The 16862-nt window shown below is 44.1% G+C and overlaps 1 protein-coding gene across 2 annotated transcripts in view; it reads left to right on the top strand.

Moving 5' to 3' along the window:
• The window catches only part of RPS6KA6 (ribosomal protein S6 kinase A6), a 499939-nt gene that overhangs the window by 196304 nt on the left and 286773 nt on the right, over positions 1 to 16862 (top strand). For both annotated transcript variants that reach the window (XM_078688489.1, XM_078688488.1), the window contains one exon: positions 1380 to 1460. In XM_078688489.1, coding sequence (XP_078544615.1) covers positions 1380 to 1460 — 81 coding nt within the window. The remainder of the gene's footprint in view (positions 1 to 1379; positions 1461 to 16862) is intronic.

Consider the following 16862-nt stretch of genomic DNA (forward strand, 5'->3'; position numbering starts at 1 on the left):
CGTTTTTACATTTTTTTATTAGTTTTGACCGTATTTGTTTGGCATTTATACAGCAAAAACCTAGTCAAATGTAGCGAAGCGCCCTACAAAGACACAACCAGGCACAGATTCAGTCATTGTCTGATTGAGTGAGAAGATGAGGTCTGAGAGTGGAGATGGACCATTTTCTTTATTCTGATTTATAGCACCTTAAAGCGTTGCGCCTACAGCTCACTCCTAAATTTGAGCATGGTTAGGAATGGATATAGTGATGTTTTTCCAGTTCCAGGGTGCATAAATGAAGAACTGTTCTAATAAAACAGCAACAAAAACTATATTTAACCCATCAAACTATCAGTTGTTGAGCAGGATTAGTATGAACTGCGAGATGCTAGAAGTCCAGCGTGAATCATGTTTTCACTTAACAACTCTAAGTTTCAGTGAGCAACCTACCAATTTACTATTTGAAGTGTATGCTTATGCTACCATACTACTTATATTTATGTTTAAGCCAACATACTATTTCGATTTATGTTAATAAACATAGGATCCTATTATTTTCAGATGGTCACCGGGAGTGCCAGACGAACAGTCCTTATTTTTAATTCAAGACCGCGCAGTCCCCGACAGTGTAGAGGTGCCAGAAACACCAGAGCCAGAATCGCAGATTCTGGATGGATAAATTGTCCATAGCATAGTTACAAGTTTTTCCTGCTGGAATGGAGAGTAGCATATGGGATCTGGCTTTACAGGACCGAATTCTGGCCAGGCTCCCGCACAGTTTTCCCCTCTGTTGATCAGGTGTGAGTGTGTCATCACTAAGAGGATCGCTCAGATTCGCATCTGGTTCAACTCATCGTTGAAGGGGTGGTATCTTCCACTTAGATACCGCTTTGGCCAACTGCAGTTGGCACTTTGGGGAAACTGGACTCCTGACCTGTCCTTCACCGTATAACCTCATAACTGCATATCCTTGAGAGCGATTTAGCATTTGCTTAAGAAAATGTCTGAGCCAAATTGGTTGGGGTTGATTTTGGCCTCATAAATTGCACAAGTATCTTGTGTAGAAATTGTCGCCTTTGAAAATGTGTAACTTACATAAGAGTTGAGGGAATGTCACTTGAATGCAAGGGGAATTCATGACCCTGGTGGCTCCTAGCGAGCAGTCTGGCTGATTTTTAAGAGTCTGACTTATGCAGGATTTTAGTTCAAACAAATCGCCCCTCTGCCTTCTTTGATAGGTATACTCATGCAAACTAATTTTTAATAAAATACTGTCCTGGCAGATTTAATACCTTCTATGATTTATTCTTACACAAGAATATAAGCATTCTTCTTTTAACCTGAATTCTCTTTTTAAAAAAAAATGTTTTTAACCGATTTTAATTATTGTTTTTCAGTTCGAGATCGAGTTCGCACGAAGATGGAACGGGATATTCTGGTAGAAGTAAATCATCCTTTTATCGTCAAATTGCACTATGGTTAGTAAAAAAAAAAATGGTTAACTGCTTTGCTATCAAAACAAAAGGTTCTCACTGAGCACTCTACAATAAGCTACATAAGTCATAAATTATAACATAAGTATGTCAGCAAGTCCGAGTAATAAGAATCTGGTCATCAAATAATCCTGATCAAGTTGAGATCCACTAGATTAGTATCCTGTAGTAAAGAGACACCGGGGCTCAATATTCAATCGATGTCATAGATCCTTGTGAAATTTTATTGATAATTCTCCATATCAAATGATATTCTCAGCAGCCAACACGTGTTTCGTCAAGCATTGTAATAATGCACCTTTGACTTCATCAGGGCTGCAACACAAGAAGAAGTAAAAAAGTATTCACTAAAATTATATTATACACAAGTCTCGTCACCCTCAGAGTACTGGAAATGATTATAAAAAGTGTAATCCACAACCTACTACAGGTTCATTAAATAAAGTCCCAAAGTTGTGAGATCATAGAGAAGTCACCAAAATTATAGTGCACCCCATAGTGCCCGTATAAAAGAGCCCAAGTAGTCAAAGGAAGGTAAGAACTAAATAAAAAATACCTTAACAAATAATCCAGGTATCATAATAGTATAGTTGCCAAATAAAGGAAAATTAAGTTCTGAAATAGAAGAATGCCGCACTACAAAAATAGTTCCAATCTCTAATCTATCCATGACAAATTAGGGACTAATCAAAATATATACTCACTATTTAAGTCTCATAGAGTAGACTTGTACTTATTAACAATGTCCCAATTGACAGTCCACAAATATAATCCATATAATCCGATATATATCAAACAGAAAGTAATATTGGGAGTCTGTAAAATAAGAAGACGAAAAAACATCCCTGTAATACGCTATAGATATCAATCAAAAATAAGTATAAGCGTGATTATACTTAATCTCACCTCCTATACAAGGAATTCAATTGTGTTATTACTCTGCCTATACTTATGCTGTGCGCCTGAAATTGTACCTGGATTCCATAATTTTGTATTTCTGTGCTATAAATCATCGTTGGTAGCATTATGAAACAATATTAAACCTACTCCTTTAAAAATAATGTTGCTCTTAACAATTCGCTACTATTTCGTTTTGCCTTTCGTTATTTTAGTACTGATGACCTTTAGAGAAAACGTGCTATGATTTTCAATTTAATTGTTACTTATATTTCAAATCTTTAATTAGAGAACTAACAGTGGCCTAAATGTGACACAAATAACCGCGTGTGTATGCTAAGAAAATGAATGACTTATAAAACTCGTATCTGCTCGAAATACATTTCCCTGTTATGGATGTAATTGTTGGTCTATATTTCACTGCTTTCATTTAGCCTCAGCACCTGCAAACAGTTCACAACACGAGTCAACCATATGGAAAGGCGTTGCAGGTGGATATGCAAGGAATGCCTCTAGCTACATTATGCATCCGCTCAGAGCCTCTCTATTGTATAGACAAGGTTACGACTGTCTGTCTTAGGCGTTTCTTTAGAAGAACAGGAGCCCATGAAAGAAATATCCCGTTTTGAGACGAAGTGCCTTCTTTCGTTCACAGTTTCTGTCGGACATATTTGAAAAGGCCTCATCTAGATAAAGAACAGTTTTTTTAAGACCGTCAGTATGAGCGAGGGCCAGACCCCTTCAATATATTGAGGGAATGTAGACCAGAGACCTGTGGGCAATCCTTATTTTTAAGTTGAATTACTGCACTGAAGCTGATGTGGGAAATTCAGACCTTCATTGTGGTGGAAGTTGAGTCCCTTTTCAGTGCTTCCGTATATTTTCTTGGGAGACCGAGTATAAAACCTAAACAGGTTCCATAGCCTTTTTAAAACCATGTAAAGGTCGACCACACCTTTTTAGGTATATCGGGTACTTCAAACTTGAATGTTATGGTGGCATTATGTAATGTAGTTTTTTTATGGCTCAATCCAGGGCAGAAAATAACCCAGGTTACCGATCAATTTAAATCAGTAGACAATAATAATTATTTGCATATAAACAGATATGTACTTACGTAAGTAGCCTAAATTTATGTTTATGTTTATAGAGTGTTTTATAGCGCGCTCGATTACTCACGAGTATCCTGGCGCGTGTGGGGTTGTAAGATGAGCAGAGGCAAGTGTCAAACTCGAGCGGTGTTGCTTACAGATTTGTGCAGGGGTAACATTAAATCAATAAATGTTGACAAAGTAACTGACGTAATTGCAAAGATATGCCACATGTTACACAGACATGTGACTAGTTAAGCATTTAACATAATCAATGTATGTATGCTAGGCATTGTATGTAGAGAAGTCTCATTTGTTAACACTGAGCAGTTCCATCGGTTTTGTTACGAATAGGGTGAATAAGGCGAGGTTAGAGTTGGTATAGGGTTTACAGTATATCCTTCCAGAGACATAGAAAAAAACATATTCCTTACTATAATCCTGCCCTCAGTTATGACTATTGTCGAAACCAGAAGGGACTTTCGATACATAAAGTGCGATTTTTTTTTTTAACGCTTATCTGTGGTTCGTTTAAAAAAAAAAGGCTGCAAAGCCCTCACCCAAAATAAGGGCATGCTTCATCATAGGGGTTAGCTCCGGAGCATCACCTGCTTTTATGCTTTAGAACGTGGTTCTTGGCTTTGTGTGTAGTCATCCAGGTGAATTTCAATTTACAAGGGCAGTGGAGCAGATAAATAAGCTTTTTGCTGTTAGTTTGTATGTTTTTGTAACCCATGGGGTTTGAGGCACAAATCGAGAGTTTTTTGTGTTCTCTGTTAAAATGCACTACATATCCGGCAAGAGAAATGCCCCTTGATTGGGTGGAAGATCTTCTAGCCTATGTTGCTGACAGTCTGATATTACTTCTTGAGTATTGTATGGATACTCATTTACCTAATACTAGTTATTGTTATGAATGTGAATAGAGGACTCCTATTGGCAAGCCGTAGGCGCAGCGCTACACACCTGTACAGGCCGAGACATACCCTTTGAATGGCCCGTTTATTTATTTACACCATTTCCGCAGGTCTCTGACCACGAAGGTCCTTACTCCCTTCCTAGACCTAGGTATGGTGGTAGCCAAGCGACTCCTAACCAAGAAATGGAAGGCACGAGACCCACCACACATACGGGCATGGAGGTACTCACTCTTAGCGTGGGCCAAAGCAGAAGGAATTGCCATTCTGCGGGAGGAAACATTGGGGCTATGGAAGACACCCATAGCAATGCAATGGGAGGGACTACTTCAAGCCGTGATACAAACTGAGGGGGACGACCCAGAGAGACAACAAGGACGTGGAGGAGACGCCCTGATAGGGGGGGAGGAGTATCCTGATAGCAAGTAACCGCAATGACGGGTAAGAGTGCACATACCATCTGGCATCCAAGGTGCGCCACGACACAGGATGTGGATGTGGAGGCGGACCCGGGGGGGTAGGGGATGACGGGGGGGACACAAACAGGGGGGGTGAGACAGGGTGCGAAACACACACCTGGAAATCAATGCATGCTGCTGCTGCTAGTTTTGAACTTTTGTTGGTTGCTTCTTCTGTTTGTAACATCTGTACACTTGCCCGAACTGTACGATCTGCAAAGACTCTGCACAAAACGAAAAGGGAACCACGTTGAATGCATGAAGGCTGTTATCCTTGCGGAACAGACACAATCTGCTGAGACTCAGTTCGTAGCTGCATCTACAACACCCCCAAATGCATGATTGACATAAGCTGCTAATCAACTGTAATATCTATTTCACGTAGACGGATGGTTCACTGTATGGACAACTTTATGTGATTCATGTTATCTTTCTTGATGCTGTAATCTTCCAAAATTAAATAAAACCAGATTTAAACAAAAAAAATGAATGTGAATAGAGGTTTCTCAAGTCTGTTTTCACTGAAGTTCAGATTATATTATTAGGTAGGACGATTTAAAATGGTATGAAGGGTCATACTGATCTTACAGTCCTGAGGAACACCTCTGACTCCGTGAGGAGTTAAGAGGTCAGAAACACGATGGCCCATATGATAGACTAGATAATTGCAAGGGTCCTGATATCCCAGAGGCCACATTTTAGCTTTGTGTTAGAGAGGAACAAATAAAGAATTTCACAGCATAGCTTTGCACAGTTTCAGCTTGCGGAAGACCCCTATAAGGTTAAAATGTCTTAGGATGTCAGCTGTATTAGCCTTCAATAACGCTCCAACAATTATCAAAAGTGTGTGTAGAGTCCACCCTGCAACATCCTTTGCTATGAGAAATAATTTGCCACTTATTTTGGGTGAGTTGTTTGCATTAATTTTCAATGGAACCACCTATAGAGGTGTAGCATTCGCACTAAATGATTGTCTAAAGTCCCTTCTGGTTTTGATGATAATTATAACTGAGGGCAGAGTTACAGTACTTTATCAGATTTTCTATACTGTTCCATCGGTTAGCCAATATCAAGCACGTGACTGAGTTGTCCATGCTAACTTACCCTTGGAGTGAAGAATGATTCTGGTCTCATTTTCTACTTCCAAACCGTTTACTCACTAGAAATTGTTTTAGCCCCTTTTTAAAGATGCTGTAGAATTGAGCTGAGTTCTGGTGGTGTACAATTACATGTTTTGAGTACTTTACAAGGGAAAGAAAGCGTTTTCTGTTTTTGGAAATAACAAAATTAAGGATATCCATGGAGATACTTTTTCCACTGAGTCAATTTGTAAAACACAGTACTGCGTGGTAACTTTCTGTGGGAACTGATTTTCATCTATGGAACTGTTACTCTCTACCATGCATTAACCATGATACTTTCAGGAGCAATGTATCCCTGTGAAAAATCTGATATATTAATGTAACATTTGTATTCCCAACCTTCTGGGCTATACATCTTTTCAAACTTATCATTTAGATAAAATGTGGACTTCCCTCTTCACATTCTGTTCTTATTTATTTATTGAAAATTATGTTTGAATTCAATATCAAATATTTGTCTTGTAGAAATGCTGTTATCAATTACCACAGAATCACTTAAGCAGTTGGCCTCATTCCAGTTATACTGAAGTGTTATCCACCATTCGACGTACCATAGAAATAATACTTATAAAGAGGACATCTTCAAAATACCTCAGTTGATACACGAGCATTGGGTTTGTGGAGAAACCCAGGGTCCTCTGACTTTTTTATTGGTGTGCAATGATCAGAACTGTAACAATGTGTATTATCACACTATTTGTCGAAAACTAAGGCTACTATATTTTATGAACCTGGGTCAGTCCATACACCAAAAACAATGGTCCACCCAGGACGCCTACAGTGAGAAACCTTTTGGAAAGTTATGGATACTGCAAACATTGTCTGAATACTATATATATGTCTTGGAGAAAATTAAACTCAGGTTTGGCTTTAAGAAGTCCAAGACCACCCACCTTAGGTCATCATTCTTACTCTGTGTCAAGGGATGGGGCCATGCTGTTAAGTAGTAAGGGTCTTGGCTGTTTCAGTAGAGGGAATGGCTCCCCCACCTGTGGAGCCTTGCCTTTAGGCATCTGTTTCATCATGAAGGACGGCATGTAAAGGCAGGCTAGTGGCTATTTTTAGGATATGACCATCTTTAGCATGATTTCCACGCTCCCAAGTCATGTCCTGTTTTGCTGGCATTAGAAATCGGTGCACTTTACTCCTTCTAAATAGGAATAAAGTGGCTGTGTTTCCCACTTTAAACATGATCAAATTAGTTTATCCCTGATTGATGTAATTATCATGCCTACAAAACCCTAGTGTATGGTATATAAAATGCAGCTACAATATGGAAGTTAAATGAAACCTGTGGACTGCAGCACCTTTTGTGTGATGCACAGAGTGGGCCTTTAAAACATGGCTTTAGGCATGCCTTCCATGTGTAGGATGGCTAAAGGAGCCTCAAAACCTGCTGTCAAACCTGTCCAAATAACCCTTTCTGATAGACAGGAAACCCTTCTTTTAAATATTTATTTGTTAGCCGTAAGTACACTTTGTTGCCTACTTTTTTAAAAGTAGAACATGTGCAAAATTCAAGTTGACATGTTTCTTCACTGCCTATCCCCTTCCAATTAATTTTCACTCCCCGGACTTTAGATGGATATTAGAAAATGTCAAAGTACAGGTTATAAAATGTAATCTGTAACTTTTGATATGAAACTGCTAGAATTGCTTTTCATTTTTTTTAATATTTGTTAAAAATGAAATTCGTAGGCGAAAATAGATTTTAAATAAATATTTTGAAAAGTAACTTTTAGAAACGTAACTTTACCTTGCCTGAAGCTCCTGGGGTCTACTTTGCATCAAACTGCCAGCACTTTCCCAGGCAGTGTTGAACCTTAAAGAGGTGTGAAAACTGCTTTCAGAGCAGAACAATGTCTTCGACCTAGTGATGGGATGAGCTGCGTGTGAGCCATCTGATTTCGTATCCACTCAAGAAGGACAGCTAGGGAGGTTCTGGGAATTTCGTAAACTTGAAAGGAATAGAGGTAAAGACTGCCCATTCATAGTTAATCATAGTTTCGTGTAAGGTGAGACAGGGGAGAGGGCAAGCCTTTGTTTCACAAACCCACACAAGCAAACCCAGTGGGAGGGAAGCTACTCTCTGAACCATTTTAAAGTGGATTCAAGGAAGGAGACTGATGCTTTTTCTGGCCACACGTCTGGGTGGAAAAAAAGGCTTTGCACAAGGAAAGTAAGGCATCCTCCATTTTTGATTTTAGGAGTAAAATGCCCTGTGGGATTGTGTGTAGGAGGGAAAATAGCAACACTTGAAAAATTGAGAAAGGGCTATCTTTGAAGGAGTACCCCCCCAACCTCCACTGACTAGCTAGTGCACACCAAATGTATGGAACTCCAAAGAACCCTCCTTGGAGCACTTACAGGACCTGTGGAAGAGCCGAAGAAAATTGCACCCTGATTGCTGTAACCTAAGAGGAGCCCTGAAAGACTGGACCTGCTCCCTCTTGTACATAGGAAAAAAAGTCAGTTAGCTGACGACATTTTTCTACAGTGACGCAACAAGCTGCATGAGGCCTTTTTCCTGAAGTGACCAGTTGACCAGTACCACCTGGATTGGACCCTACTGGCAGCCTCTTCTGGAGTAAGTCCTATCTCCACCGTGTTATCCCCGAGGTCCTGCAAGCCTTAGAAGTAACCCAGAGGCTCCTAGTCAACAAGAGAATCCTCTTCAAGCTCCTCACACATGCCTACAAAACGCTCCACAATGCAGGACCAGCATATCTGAGCCACAGCCTCTCATTTCATGTACCGGCCAAACAACTTCGCCTCACCCAACTTGCCCTGGGCACCGTCCCACGGATTCACTAGATCATAACCGAAGGAAGATCCTTCTCTTACCCACTCCACCAAGACTTGGAACACCATGCCCCTCCACCTCAGGTAATCCCAGTCACTGACCCAATTCAGGATGCATCTCATGACCTGGCTCTTTGACTGAACCTCCACGCTCAGACGGATCAGCACCCTCCCATCCACCAGCGCCTAGAGACCCTCACGGGTAAGTAGCTGTGCTTTACAAACGCCTGTTTGAGATAAGCTGCTCCAGAAACCCTGAAAAGTTAGGACTTCGAAAAGCTTTTTGCCATTCCAAGACCTCCACATTGTATGAAGGTCCTTGTGGCAAAGGTGTCTGATTTAAATGCAACTTTGATGGGTACAGCTTGCGACTTTCCCCGCTGGCGGATTTTGAGCTCCATTAAAAAAGATGTGGTCAGTAGGTAAAATCATTGGATGGGAAGAGCTTGCCTGGTGTGACCAACCTGTGCTTCATTGTAGTTGGCCTGAAATTGTGCCCATGTTCCAGTCTATCGATTCCGTGGACTAGCTTTGCCGCATAGTGCTTTTTTGCAATATTTTGTTTTAAAACTTTTTTTAAATCATATCTTCGGTTCTCTTGATTGTGTTTTTGTCTTTTTAGTGTCATTCTATTTGTTTTGAAAACTCACTCTACTTCGTTTTAATTTGGTTTGGGATTAGTATTGTTTGGTGTTTTGACTTTATTACTCTTTTGACACTGCATAAATACTTGTCCTGTGTTAAGACTATCTGCTGTGTGCCATCGCTACCAGGGTTCTGAGCTCCTGTTAATTTTGTGAATCTTGTGGTTCACTCTGATAAGGCAGTGTTATTATTCCTTGAGGTGGGTGATCTCCCATTCCAAATAATGATCCACTTTCTTGCAGTATTGAAGGTGGAGTGAGGAATTTCAACTTTCATCTTCTCTATGGGCTTTTCAGGGACTCGAGGAAGGGTAGCACCTACCGTATACCCCTGAAACATCTCGTTTCAACTCCATCCCTGATACCCACACAGACATTTTGCGTTTCATACGGCTCAAGCCCTAACACTGCAAATGTAAGGCTTTGCTCCAGAAAAGGACTGTACAGCTACTTTGATTTTAGCACACACTGACTCTTCTCACTCTTACCCTTAATTCAGTCTCAGCTTGACTGTCGGTCTTCCTATCTTCTTCTTCATCATCTTATCTGCTCCTCTCAAGCTTCGCTGTCTTTGAGACAATTCTCACCTCTTTCAGAACCCAAGTTAGCTAGCACTCTACTTTTCACATTAGTTCTGTCACTGGCCATACTACACAGTGCAGCCACCAACTTTACCCTGTGTGGACCATGATGGCTGAGCATGCCCTTTTTTGCCCTGTCATTCTTTTTATTGCCTAATGAACCGATTAAAGCAGGTTAACTGAGGCATTGAGGGCATTCAAGTAAAGGCTGTAGTGGATAATAGAACCAGGACCTTTCACTCTGCACACCCATTGTGAGAATAACCAGTGATCCTCTGCGGTGTTTCCATTGTGGGACACCTTGAGCTACTCTAGGTTTGCCCACTGTTCATGGTACCTAGGAGTAATAGGTTAACTGCTCTGCCTAATAAGTCATCTTCCCTTTATCACCTTGAATGTTTCCAATAATTCCGCCTTTTCTGTAGCATGGGACTACACAAGATGAAATCGGGGGCAGGGATTTTATGCAAGTTAAAACCTCTTGAGAATATTTATAAACTGTTGGATGCTGCCACTTCAAACTTGAGTGCATGGATATCTTTTGAGTGCATGGATATCTTTTAATAGAAGTATGTGCATCTCTCTCTAAAATGGGAGGTTCCATCATTGGTGACCAAAAACAGATTTAAAACAAATTGAAATACTGGTGTAATCATATGCTCTGACAGTCCTCTGTTTACAGAGTCTGGCATTTCAGCAAAGGGGACTCTGGCACTGTAGTATTGATGCATATCACCAAGTATGTAGTTTTCACATGTGCGATTTCTAGAAGGACGTTTACTTTATCAATTTTGGTTCTTCCCTTTTAGGTTTGCTTTTGATCCCCGGTTGTCCACAACTGCATAGGTGCCCTGAATAACAAACTGAAGGTCAGGGGAGTCTTTTTTTCTCTCCTCGACGACTGACTTTTTTAGGCCGCCTGTCCCAAAAAATTTCTCCAAACCGCATGAAGAGAATTATAAATCATTTGTTGCACTTTCCTGTCTTAGTAAACGAAAACACTTATTTACTAGTTATGTCCTTGGCAATAAAACCATGGGAAAGCCTTTTTTTCCTGTTCATTTGCCCCCGGCCATATTGAAACTGATCAGACCCTTTCGCTTCAGGAGCCCCAAACCACAACTGAAAGGCTGCAGAGTGCCTGAGATATGGAGGCCTGAAGACTTTAAATTGTATCCTAATGAGTCAGTATGAGGTTCTTACATTAGTGGCATCAGCTGCCATGCAAGGAAATATATTGCAGACACCCCCTTAGGTCTTTGACAAGAAGGCCAGTAGTGAAGCCGATGTGTATATGCCTATAAAGTCCTGCATCTGCATACTTGTTTATCTACAAAGAAAGTGCTGAGCACTTTCATTGTTATTGGTACTTGACTTTCAAGAGTTTCTGCATGCCTAACGTCACAGGCAAGAGGACAGAAGGAGAGGCGTTGAGTTGCATGGAAGGAGGTTCATGCCAACATGTGCCATTGGTCAATCTGTTCCCTCTAATGTGGCGTCTAGGGCAGATTCTTACTGTGTTGCTGTCAATTTCCTATGTTGGATTTTTCCTTCTGCCTCTCTGGACTTTATAAGTCTCGATTTAGACGTTCTATCAGCATGGAGTCTCTGATTCAAATAGAATATGTTATTTGAATTGAACCTACTGCCATTTTTTCTAGAAAGTGTAGTTTACAATAGTATCCCGTATTTAGACATTTGATGCTACCCAAGTACCGTTTGGTCTAGAGTTTATTCTGGTTGGATTTATTTTTATTTTTATTGGATTACATAATGACAGTTTATTCAGAAAATCAACGCAGTGAAACAACTAATCGTACATAGATTGTGAATATTATTTAATTCAACCACTGGCACTTTGTTTGTCATGTAACTGTATAGATGTATTCAGCTGTTGGTGCAAGTAAGCATTTGTGGGTATGAATATTAGCATTCCTGTGTCTCCCTTCTGAATGCCTTCCCAGTTCTGTCGGGTACATACATATTTCTTGCTCATTTCTACATATAATTATTGAATCCTGCTCACAGGTTTCCAATATTAATACTTATGCGTGGTGTTTACATCTGACACCTGTTCAGATGCAAAAGTCAGACATTGTGAATAAAGGACACGACAAACACCCAAACCGGCAGCCTCTTCCCTGCAGAGTTAACATAGCCTGCAACAGTGGTCTTAACTTCACAGAGATCATGTACCTATGCTACCTAAGTCATGTTCACTGACAGAAGAACAGATTTTGCCATTAAGCAAGATATTCTTAATTTCAAACACTGCTTTTCATAAATGGGTGACACCATGATTATCTTTTTTTGATATCAGAGATACAGATCGAAACTGAGGTACATTTCTATCCTTAAACCTAAATTGATTTTTTGAAGTATGACCGAGAAATCACCCTTGGGGTCTTCTACCCTTTAATGTAATAGTTCCCGCACAGCATATATATCTCTGTCGCCAAAAGAACTGAAAAAAACGACTAACCATTGCAGGTCTAGAAAACTGTATTTTGTGAGTTTGCTAGAGGACATCGTTCCGAACAGCGTGTTACTTTTTTGCCCTGAAGAAGTCCAGCTAGAATTTCGAATAAATGTGTTGACAGATCCACGTATTGTTTCAAGAACAAGAAATGGAAATAAACCATTGATAATATTGAAACTTGTCTGTCATGACGTGTATTCTCTAAATGAGGGTTACTTTTTATGCAACTCAATGTTTGTGAAATTTTTATTTGCTTCAAGGGAACTCTATGGATAGCGGAATGTAGAGATTCTTTTCCTTTTACTTCCTTTATGTATAGTTTTTAAGTCACTGCTGCATGGATAACAAAACAACGTATAGTTTAACATTTTGCCTCGTTTATGAGTTGGGCCCCCTGATGTCATAAGAAGTATACTTTGTGCCAGTACAAATAACCATTTCTTAGTTTTAAAGCTCTATCCAAAATGTGTCAAGCTCTCACATCATTGATCTGCATAACAGGTCAAACATAGTTGCTAGTTCTTCCAATGCAGCCATATCCTTCTTCATTTTCAGAACCCTTTCAGAGGGCCACAGCGCACACAGGGAGGGGGTTACTGGTCTCAACCGCAGTGGTTCATGTATTGTACATCACACAAGCATGTTTCATTGCGCACAACTCTGTCTGGGGGAATCCCTTTACTCCTCGTGTCTTCACCAGGCAGGTCTGGGCTTCCCAAGATGGAACAAAGGGTCCTCCATAATATGAACCAATGCAGGCACACTTACTTTCACAGCACACTTACTGTCCACCACCGTTCCCAACCATGTATTGTAGAAGTACTCATACATTCAGTACACCCATTCAATCTGCGTGCAGGTCAACACTGGCACTTTTCCATACCATACTAGGGTGTGCTATTAAAAAAAAAAAACACACACACTGCCAGCACAAACACATCCCATCCCATATGCACTCTGCTTAAAACTTCACCCTTCATGTATTGTACATCACACAAGCATGTTTCATTGCGCACACACTGCACAGCACTGCATCTTTCATGTCCTGTATGCAACATAGGTATACATACACTTAGCACATGAACTAATCCCATACGCACTACGTAGTATTTCTGAATCCCTGTACTGTACCCTCCCTGGGCACTCAAACATCCAGCGCAGAGTCACTGCTCCTGTGCTGTGCAGCACTCCACAGCTATCAATCAATCAATCAATCAATCAATCAAGGCATTTATATAGCGCACTACTCACCCGGAGGGTCTCAAGGCGCTAGGGGAGGGGGGGTCCGCTACTGCTCGAACAGCCAGGTCTTGAGCTGCTTCCTGAAGGCAAGGTGGTCCTGGGTCAGGCAGAGGTGGGTCGGGAGGGAGTTCCAAGTCTTGGCAGCCAGGTAGGAGAAGGACCTTCCTCCTGTGGTGGCTCTTCGGATGCGGGGGACGGAGGCTAGGGCGTGGCCGGTCGATCGAAGCTGGCGTGTGGGGGCGTAGAAGTTGAGGCGGCTGTTGAGGTATCCTGGGCCTTGGTTGTGTAGGGCTTTGTGTGCGTGGGTGAGGAGACGGAAGGTGATTCTCTTGTTGACCGGGAGCCAGTGCAGATCTCTCAGGTGTCCGGAGATGTGGTTGCGTCGGGGATGTCCAGGATGAGTCGTGCAGAGGCGTTCTGAATCCGCTGGAGTCTCTTCTGGAGTTTGGCGGTGGTTCCGGCGTAGAGGGAGTTGCCGTAGTCCAGACGGCTGGTGACGAGGGCCTGGGTGACCGTCTTCCTGGTCTCGGTGGGGATCCACCGGAAGATCTTACGTAGCATGCGCAGGATGTTGAAGCACAACGAGGAGACGGCGTTGACTTGTCTGGTCATGGAGAGGGAGGAGTCCAGGATGAAGCCCAGGTTGCATGCGTGGTCTGTTGGTTTTGGTGCGTTGCCCAGGGCGGGGGGCCACCAGGAGTCGTCCCAGGCGGAGGGTGAAGATCCCAGGATGAGGACTTCCGTCTTGTCCGAATTCAGTTTTTAGGAGGCTGTTCATCATCCACTTGGCTACGTCTGTCATCCCTTCGTGTAGGTTGGCTCTGGCGGTGGCGGGGTCGTTGGTGAGGGAGAGGATCAGCTGGGTGTCGTCGGCGTAGAAGATGATGTTGAGGTTGTGTTGGCGTGCGATGGCTGCGAGGGGGCTCATGTAGACGTTGAAGAGGGTTGGGCTGAGCGAGGAGCCTTGGGGAACGCCGCAGATTACTTTGGTGGCATCTGATCTGAACGGGGGGAGGCGGACTCTCTGTGTCCTTCCGGCGAGGAACGAGATGATCCATTCCAGTGCCTTCTCCTGGATTCCGACGTTGCTCAGGCGCCGCACTAGGGTACGGTGGCAGACAGTGTCGAAGGCCGCGGAGAGGTCTAGGAGGATGAGGGCCGCTGTTTCTCCGTTGTCGAGCAGGGCTCGGATGTCATCGGTGGCTGCGATCAGGGCGGTCTCGGTGCTGTGGTTGGCCCGGAAGCCAGACTGCGAGAGGTCGAGGGATCCGTTCATCTCGAGGAAGGCGGCCAGCTGCTTGTTGACGGTCTTCTCGATGACTTTTGCAGGAAACGGGAGCAGCGAGATGGGGTGGTAGTTCTTGAGGTCGGTGGGGTCGGCTGATGGCTTCTTTAGTAGAGCGCTGAGTTTGGCGTGCTTCCAGCTCTCCGGGAAGGTAGCGGTGTTGAAGGAGGTGTTGATGATGTCCCGCAGGTGGGGTGCGATGACAGCGTCGGCTTTGTTGAAGACGTGGTGAGGGCAGGGGTCGGTCGGAGATCCGGAGTGGATGGAGTTCATCGTGCAGATGGTGTCTTTGGTGCTGATCGGGGTCCAGGCGCGGAGGGTGGTGGTGGGGGGGGCGGTGGTTCAGTCGTGGCGTGCGTCGGTTGAGTGCTGAAGCTGTTGTGTATGTCCGCGATCTTGTTGTGGAAGTAGGAGGGGAGGGAGTTGCAGAGGTCTTGCGAAGGGGTGATGTCGTTGTTTCCGGCGTTGGGGTTGGAGAGCTCTTTAACGATGTTGAAGAGTTCCTTGCTGTTGTGTGCGTTGTTGTCCAGTCGTTCCTTGAATGAAGTTTTCTTGGTGGCGTGGATCAGTTGGTGGTGTTTTCGGGTGGCGAGCTTGAGGGCAGTCATGTTGTTCGGTGTTGGGTCTCTGCACCAGGCTTTCTCGAGTGCTCGGCAGTTCTTCTTGGAGCTCTTGAGTTCGTCGGTGAACCATGGGGCTTTCTTGTTGCTGGGTCTGCTAGGCGGGGTCTTCAGAGGGGCGAGGTTGTCTGCGCAGTTGCTGATCCACTTCGTGAGGTTGGTGGCCGCCTGGCTTGGGTTAGTTGCGCTGGTGGGAGGGTTCATGCTCAGGGAGTTCGCGAGCTGGTCGGCTGTAATCTTGTTCCAGCTTCTGCGTGCCACCTGTTGTTGGTGGTGGTGGATCGTGGTCCTTCTGAAGCTGAAGTGGATGCAGCTGTGGTCGTCCAGTGGAGTCCGGTGGTGTGGCAGAAGGTGATGTCCTTGCTGGATGAGAACACGGGGTCGAGTGTGTGTCCGGCGTAGTGGGTGGGGGTGGTCACCAGCTGCTTGAGACCGAGGTTGGCGAGGTTGTCCAGCAGGGTGGTGGTGTTGCGGTCGTTGTTGTTCTCCAGGTGGAAGTTGAGGTCCCCGAGGAGGATGTAGTCAGTGGAGAGGAGGGCGTGCGGGCTGATGAAGTCGGCGATGTCTTCGTTGAATTGTGTGCGTGGTCCTGGGGGTCTGTAGATGAGGGTGCCTCTGAGGGTGGTCTTGGGGTTGATGTGGATCTGGAAGTGCAGGTGTTCGGCGGGTGCGAGGGTGTTGTCGGTGTTGGTCGTGATGCGGATGGTGTTCCTGTGGATGATGGCGATGCCTCCTGTCTGGTTGACGCGGTCCCTCCGGATGATCTTGTAGCCGTCCGGGATGGCGATGGCGATGTCGGGCGCTGAGGAGGCGTTCATCCAGGTTTCCGTGAGGAAGGAGACGTCTGGGGCTGTGGTGTCGAGCAGGTTCCAGAGCTCGACGGCGTGTCTGTGGACGGAACGGGTGTTGAGCAGGATGCACTTGAGGTGGTTGCTGCTGGTGCTCGGCTTGGTCGGTGCTGGTGTAGTGCAGGTCCGGATGCAGGTGAACTTGCAGGAGTGGCAGCAGAAGGGTCCGTGGGTGCGTCTCGGGGTGGCTCGATAGCAGCCCGGGATTCGGCCGGCGTTGAGTGCCTAGAGTTCGGTGGCGTCGTAGGTCCGGCGGGTGGGCTGGTGTCTGCGGGAGACAGGGGTCCTGGCGCTGGGCACGGGACAGGCGCGGACGGGCGCAGACGGGCTTGCCTTAGGCACGCCTTTGGCGCGCCAGCTGCGCGGCCTCCATATGAGTGG

Source organism: Lissotriton helveticus, chromosome 4_1 (assembly GCF_964261635.1).
Source record: "Lissotriton helveticus chromosome 4_1, aLisHel1.1, whole genome shotgun sequence".
NCBI classification, from domain to species: domain Eukaryota; kingdom Metazoa; phylum Chordata; class Amphibia; order Caudata; family Salamandridae; genus Lissotriton; species Lissotriton helveticus.